The following is a 6,840-nucleotide window of genomic DNA, read 5'->3' on the forward strand; positions in this document are numbered from 1 at the left end:
CCCCCGCCCCGGCCCCGCTCCCCTCACTCCCGACCCCCGGGTCCCCGGGCTCAGCCCCTCACTCGCCTCTTCCGAGTCCATCGCCAGCACCGGGAAGCCCGGGGGGGGGAAACCGGGACCGCTCGCGCCCTTCGCTTTCGCTTTCGGTCCCGCAGCCCCGCCCCGGCTCCGCCCGGTCCCGGGGGGGGGGGGCCCCGTTCAGCGCGAGCTGTCGGGAACGGAACTACTTGACACGGTTTGATTTAGGAACTATGATATATATTAATGATGGAGGGTAGATCGCAAGGTTGAATTTTAGCAGCACTTAATCATTAGCCAATTTAATGGTTAATTTCTCCATTTAAGGATTTCTCAATTTAAGGATTAACAAAGTGATTCAATAGAATAATTAATTATTGACTTAATATCAAGTTCCAGAATGACCAAGATTCACACTCACTCACTACAGTGAGTCCAAATATGTCTCCATAAGTGCAAACAGATGGTACCAAAGCCCCACGGGAGGAGTCACCCCCCCAACCCGAGTTTGTCGCTGCCAGGAGTGGGGTCCCTTTGCCACAGGCACCCCCCCAAGGGACAGTGGGGGCCCCTCCTGCTCCCCCCACAGAAACATTCAGATCCAGTAAAATACAGACCCCCCCCACTCAAAAGGACTGACACACAGACTCAACACATGGACAGATGTTGGGTCAGGAGGGGGGGTTGCTCCATCACACAATCCCAGCCCAGACAGCTCGAAAAAACCTCTTCTTTCCACTCATTTCTCACAGGGACCCTGCTCCCACCCGACCTCCCCTCCCCACAACACCCCGATCCCCCTCAGGCCCAGCCAGGGAAGGGTCTGCCCCCTCCTGCCCCACGCACCCACCTTCAATTTGACACCCCCACCCAGGGAAGGGCATCACTGGCACCGAGAGCTTGTGAGAAGGCAACCAACCATCACACACCCCCAACACAGGAACCATTCACCTCCCCTCTCCCATTCCCTGGGCAAGGGGAGATTTCCAGAGGGGACAGGGGTGACATGAATCACCCCTCCCTCAAAGCCACACTGATGCTATGGATCCCCCGTGGCTGGAGAGGGCTCTCCCCTCTCCACACACCACGACCTCCACGCCCCAGGGAAGGAGGCCCAGCAACACTCTTTTTCATACAGCAAAACAAAAATGGTTTTTAGTAAACATTTATTGATGCAACCTTGTTACACCTTCAGAATCGCAGCTTCTGGAAGAACCACTTATTCTTCCCTGTCTTGTATCTGAAAGAGAAGCACAAAGGTTAGAGATGGGTCTGGAACTGCAGTGGTCACAGAGCTCCTGCTGCAGAAGGAGCTTCTGAACACAAAACTGAACAGAAGGTCCATTAACCCTGATGCTGCTGGGCAAAATGCTGCCCCATCCTGCTACACCCAGTGATGGGCAGTGACACCACATTGTCACCAGGTGCCCCCAAGACCCCACTGTGCTGGAGGCTGCAGCACCCCCCCCCACCTCACCCCGAGCCCACGGCCCTTGGAAAACTGTTCCCATCTCATCCCACCAACCCCTCGGGCACACGGCTGTGTGAACACGCACAGGAAGCCAGAAGGAAGACACTGAACTAAAATAATATACAAAAAAGCCAAGGCAGAAGTGCCCACCACGGGAACTCAGCCACACTGTGCCACAACCGCAGCTGGTGCCAGCCCCGGGGACGTTTGATGCCACCACGGGAGAGAGGAGCTTCCAACTCACCTTTCCTCAAATTTCACCTTGGCCTCACGTCTGGCTTTGCGCTTTAGAGCGGGGTCCCTGAACACGTCCTTATTGACCACAGTCTTGTCCAGTGGGATATCGACGGAATACCTGGGCGGGAGAGGGTCCAGAGTCACGGGACGGGCTCAGGGAGGAAAAGAGAGAACAGCCCCAACCCACCAAACGCAGGAGCTACAGCCACGTTAAAGGATGGGGGCTCTTAAAGCCTCAGCTCTGGAAATCACCAAAGTCCTACAGCACCCAAAGGTTTTTAATTCAGGCTACAAAGAAAAAGGCTAATGGCTTCGCAAGAGACAAGCTGTTCTCTCCACAGGCTGCACTTGGCAACCTGGGCTGGCTGGAGCTCCGTGGGGAGCAGGAGAGACCTCCCTGGGCACAGCAGCTCCGCCAGCACCCCCAGACCCTCATCCCGGAGGCTCATTTACCGACACCCCCTCATCAAGAGCAAAGGGAGTGCGGCTGAAATAAAGTCACAGACATTTCCCTTCAGCATCACACCCTCCACCTCCCCGTCTCGACAGAGCAGATGCCCCCGGTTCATCCAGCCCCGTGACTGAAGACCCCAGTGCCTCCCAGCACCCACCGGAACCACCGTCACCGAGAGCAGGGCCCCGGTGGCAACACTCACCGGGTGGGCATCACACTCACCGGGTGGGCATGAGGTGGTTGTAGTTGTAGACCTTCACGAAGGACTTGATCTTGGACCTCTTGGCGATCTTCTTCTTGCCCATGGCGGCCGTCACCTTGCGCGGGTACCGGTCGATGCCCGCCACCAGGGCATGGCTGTACGGCCGGTCCGAGGTGCCGTCGTCGATGTTCTGCAACACAGGCACCGCGGCCGGCGCTGGCACCGGAACGACGGCCTCCGCGCAGCCCCTCGAGAGCCGCCACAAACGGGCAGCGCCCGGGGCCTCCCCGGAGCCACCCCCGAGCCCCGGCGGGGCCGCCCCGCGCTCACCTTCACGATGACGGCCTTGCGCCCCGAGTAGCGGCCGGCCAGCACCAGCACCACCTTCCCCGGCTTCATGAACTTCCCCATGGCTGCGGAGACACCGCGCAAGCGGTCACGGCCCGGTCCCGACCGCCCCCGACCCGCCGCGCCCGCCGATGGCGGCGGATACGGCCGCTCCCGAGAACTCACCGAAGCTCCCGCCGCGATGGCGCCCAAACCGGAAGAGGAAGCGGCGGCCGCGCCTCCGACCTTTCACCTCACGTCGCGCGACGTCACTTCCGCTCCGGGCGGGCTCGCGCGGGGCCATGGCGCCGTTGCCGGGTAACAAACGCCGCTGCCGCCGCCGCCGGGCGTCAGTCTGTCCGTCCCGGAGCTCTCCCCCCGATCCCGGCCGCCCCCCGAACGGACACCCCGGCTGCGCGGCCTTCCCCGGTGGCGGTGGCAGCGCGGGCCTGGCCTCCCCGGTTGCGGCGGCAGCAGGGCCCCGAGCCAGGCCCGGTCCCCACAGGAGCCACAACCCAGGCCCAAAGGCCGATTATAAACACCTGAAGCCGCCGCAGAGAGGTCAGCGAGGAACAAATAACACGGTCACGGGGCCGGGGATCTCCCACACACTTGTCAAAGCCGTTTAATGCATCCCCTCTACAGCACCGGGCGCCGCGGTGCCAAGCCTCGCACAGGAGCTCGGAAACGGGAGCTGTGGGGTCGCTGGGCAAAGTCCCTCACCCACCCCCTGCAGAGCATGGCTGCGGGTGGCCAAGGGGCCCAAGCAGCAGAGCCCGTGACCCCCGTTTTCTCACACGTTTGTGCTGCAGAGGGCAAGTCCCTCGGCCGCCCCGAGGCAGCCAGGACACTCGCTGGCATCTGCTCACCAGCGAGGTGTTCCTGCTCCTCAGAGCCCCACACCACAGGCAGGGTGAGGGGGGCTGCACAGCCCCCAGCAGCTTCGCACTGACAGTCCCGTAAAACACAGATTTCCACCATCAAGTCACCATATAAGATTTCCTGAAAAGCAAGTTATCGATTTCAAAGAGCCAAACTCGGTCTTAAAAAAGCCAGGCTTCTCGAGCCCAACAGCTGCCTTATTCGTGGAAAATGGATGATCTACAACAAAAAATACATCAAAAGGCGTCTTTGATGTTTTTCAGCTGCCGGACAGCCAGGTCAACCGGGAGGTTGAATTTCAAGTTGCTGAGGCGACTGAGGACGTTGAGGGCACTCTCGAAGCCCGTGTTTGCCATGTAGCTCCACGGCTGGTAGTGGGACTGCACCAGAGCTCCAGACTTGCAGATGAGATTGACCCAGGAGACCAGGCGCTGCTCGTTCAGTGCCATACACACCAGGGCTTTCAGTTCCGAGTCTGCACTGCGCTTGAAGGGGTCGTGCTCTGTGAGTACTGTGTGGATGGCTGTCAGCAGGCTCTGCTTGGGGGTGATGGCCACCCCTCCGGTCACGGGCAGGGCAAAGGACTGGGAGAGCTTGCGAGCCGGGGACTCCACGAAGGCTTGTCCGTTCTTAGTGTTGTAATACTTCACAAAGAGCTCCCAGGGGTGCATGGTCTGTGGCGAGGAGGTGAAGGCAGGGATCAAGCAGGCGATGGGTGCCAGCACCAGGCTCATCCCTTGGGAGGAGGCGTAGAGCCCGTGAGCCATCAGGTCTCGCAAAGCGATGGTCAACTCCTTCCGCACGGCGAGAGTCAGCTCGTCTCTGCCTCCCAAGGGGACGTCCTGCAGGTCAGAGGAACTGATAACGTGCTCTTCGTGCTGGTGTTTCAGAGCCAGCTGCCTCACCCGCTCCACGGACAGCTCCAGTTTCTTAATTAAAGGGGAATAGTCCTTGTTGGCTTGGTCCTTCTGCCAGAGGGTACGAGGAAGCTGACCGGTAGCACAGCCAAACTGGCTGACAGCAAATATCTGCAGCACGGCAAGCATGCGACGCATGAGGTGCAGGCCCGTTTCTCGCATCCTTCTGGCATCTTCTGGGTTCACTGATCAGATCAGAAAAGACAAAAAAAATATACTCTTATTAAGGAATCAACAGCTCTACTCTTTCGTGTACACAAAGGGAGCACAAATGTCTCCTTTTGTCACTAGAACTGATGCCACTTTTTCTAGTTTTAAAGCACTGAAGCCAACCAGAAAAGCAAGCATTTGCATGGTCTGTTCTTGGCAATAGCTTTCCCAGTGGGCATGTACACGGGGAGAAAAGATCATTCCTTAAGAGACGGTGATATCACACACGAGGTCATTAGGAGATACCAAATCCTCTGCTGAAGGAGATCACTGCCTGCTTTCAAGAGGTGCCCTGTCCCAGCAGGCTGACGTGCACTGCTTACTCCTGATGCCATTAATAAATTCAATTTGAAAGAGTAGCTACAGTGGGTATCGACCCAAAGTCCATCTGGGCCAGACTCCTACCTCTGACTAGTGACAGATGGCAATAAATTCCTGTGGTAAGCACACCAGTTGCATTATAAAGACACTGGATCCATCCAGCTCCCTGTACCCGCTCTCAGAGCTAAGAACTCAAAGAGTATTAATTACAGCACAGCCCCACGGCACGTACAAGGCAAGGCTGCTCAGTCTGTCAGAATTTTGCACTATCAGAAGCCTCTTCTGCTCCCAACCTTGGCTGAGGACCAATCCCACCCTCTGCTGCACGCTTGGGTTCTGTGACTACTCTGTGACTACCCTGAGGAGGAGGGTAAAGGAACTGGACACAGGAGCAGGAAAGAAACCACCTGCCAGAAAGAAGCAAAGCAGCCTAGTGTGGCTGGGGCTGGATTGTGCTTGCTGACCCTAAAATGAGGCGCCAGAAGCTCCGAGCCAGGCTGTGCCCACCTCGATTTCCAGAAGGACGTGCATTTGGTTTGTAGGAGCCACCGCCATCTTTTCTGCCTGCACATTCGCAGTGTCCATCTTCGGCCTTACCAGAGCTTCCAACTTCATCTACAACAAGAATTTCACAGTGTTATTTTAAGTTGTGTATCCCAAGTATTACGGTCAATGCCTTAATAGATTTCTCTGCATTTTTTTTTGCAAGCCTCTCATTCTCCCCACCACCAGTTCAGAGAGATCTGTATTTCCCTGTGACCCAGAAACCCGTCCTGCATCCTCTGACACCGGTGACATCCCGCTTCAGAATTCTCTCCAGGAATTACAAAGCAGTTATATCTGCGCATCTGAAAACCCAGCACTGACCCTGAATGAAGCTGATGAACATCTCGAGGTCCCTTATCTGTGTCTTCAGCTGTTCCACCAGCTGCTCCTTCACCCTGGCCGGGTTAACGATCTGTGCTATGGCAGCGTCCACGCGCTGCCGCAACTCCTCCGGAGACAGCGTCGCCACGTCTTCGCTCAGGTCCATGTCCAGCTTCTTTATCAGCTCGTTTATAATCATCTGCAACACACGAGGTGGCAGCAGGATCTCACCACCCGGCGCTGCTGCCCGTGAGCTTCAAAGTGCCCCTTTTACCCCCCCATCACCCCGGGAACAGCCCACTCTGCCAGAGATGACACGGGACAGGTTTATGCACACAGACAAACTACTGGATTACAGCTGTTGGCAAGAAATAAGGGCTGATGGACTCCGTAAGCTCAGGAATGGGAGGAGGGAAGGGGTGGGAGGGGGCTGGGAGCCTCACCCGTTGCCTTTCCATGACCACGGACTGTGGCAGGGAGTCGTAGCTGCCCTCCTGGTAAGCAAACGTCTCCAGGTCATCCAGCTGCGTCTTGAGCTGCAGGATCAGCTCTCTCTGCTTCTCCTTCTGCACCTCCGTCTGCTCCTGCTTCTCCTGCTCGCTCTGAGAGAGTCACCCGTCAGCCCGGATGGGAAATTCACCCCAAAATCTCCTCCCGGGGGACAGGACTGTGGTGCTGGCGCGATCCTGTGCCCCCTGCCCGGGGTGACCCGGCCTTAGGGGGCGGGGGGGACGCGCCGGGGTGCTCTCCAGGGGGTCCCCTCCACCCCCCGCGCTGTGCGGGGCGTCTCCTTCACCCGTGAACACCCCTCACGCCGCGGGAACGTTGACAGCCCCGACCCCTCCCGCTGTCCCGGTAGGGCCCCTCCAGCTCCGCGGGGACCCTGTAGGTGGCCAGACCCACCGCCAGGGGGCGCTCCCGGTGCGGAAGGCGG

At 58.2% G+C, this 6,840-nt stretch overlaps 4 protein-coding genes across 4 annotated transcripts in view; 1 reads left to right on the forward strand and 3 right to left on the reverse strand.

Moving 5' to 3' along the window:
- The window catches only part of IFI35 (interferon induced protein 35), a 4,998-nt gene extending 4,917 nt beyond the window's left edge, over nt 1-81 (reverse strand). The window contains exon 1 of the mRNA XM_014959059.1: nt 28-81. Coding sequence (XP_014814545.1) covers nt 28-81 — 54 coding nt within the window. The remainder of the gene's footprint in view (nt 1-27) is intronic.
- A 1,086-nt stretch (nt 82-1,167) lies between these two features.
- RPL27 (ribosomal protein L27) lies at nt 1,168-2,986 on the reverse strand. Its single transcript, XM_014959092.1, has 5 exons — nt 2,896-2,986; nt 2,713-2,795; nt 2,403-2,572; nt 1,734-1,844; nt 1,168-1,258 (listed from the first exon to the last, which is right to left on the reverse strand). Exons 2-5 carry the CDS (start codon nt 2,791-2,793, stop codon nt 1,210-1,212), a joined length of 411 nt encoding a protein of 136 aa, XP_014814578.1. The 5' UTR covers nt 2,794-2,795; nt 2,896-2,986; the 3' UTR covers nt 1,168-1,209.
- A 325-nt stretch (nt 2,987-3,311) lies between these two features.
- On the reverse strand, nt 3,312-6,726 carry RUNDC1 (RUN domain containing 1). Its single transcript, XM_014959090.1, has 4 exons — nt 6,350-6,726; nt 5,907-6,105; nt 5,547-5,654; nt 3,312-4,693 (listed from the first exon to the last, which is right to left on the reverse strand). The coding sequence occupies exons 1-4, from the start codon at nt 6,362-6,364 to the stop codon at nt 3,828-3,830; spliced, it is 1,188 nt and encodes a 395-aa protein (XP_014814576.1). The 5' UTR covers nt 6,365-6,726; the 3' UTR covers nt 3,312-3,827.
- Nucleotides 6,534-6,840, forward strand: part of LOC106898005 (alanyl-tRNA editing protein Aarsd1-like) — a 7,927-nt gene continuing 7,620 nt past the window's right edge. Inside the window, exon 1 of the mRNA XM_014959061.1 lies at nt 6,534-6,584. Coding sequence (XP_014814547.1) covers nt 6,534-6,584 — 51 coding nt within the window. The remainder of the gene's footprint in view (nt 6,585-6,840) is intronic.

This window comes from Calidris pugnax, unplaced genomic scaffold, assembly GCF_001431845.1.
Source record: "Calidris pugnax isolate Ruff unplaced genomic scaffold, ASM143184v1 scaffold341, whole genome shotgun sequence".
NCBI lineage: Eukaryota > Metazoa > Chordata > Aves > Charadriiformes > Scolopacidae > Calidris > Calidris pugnax.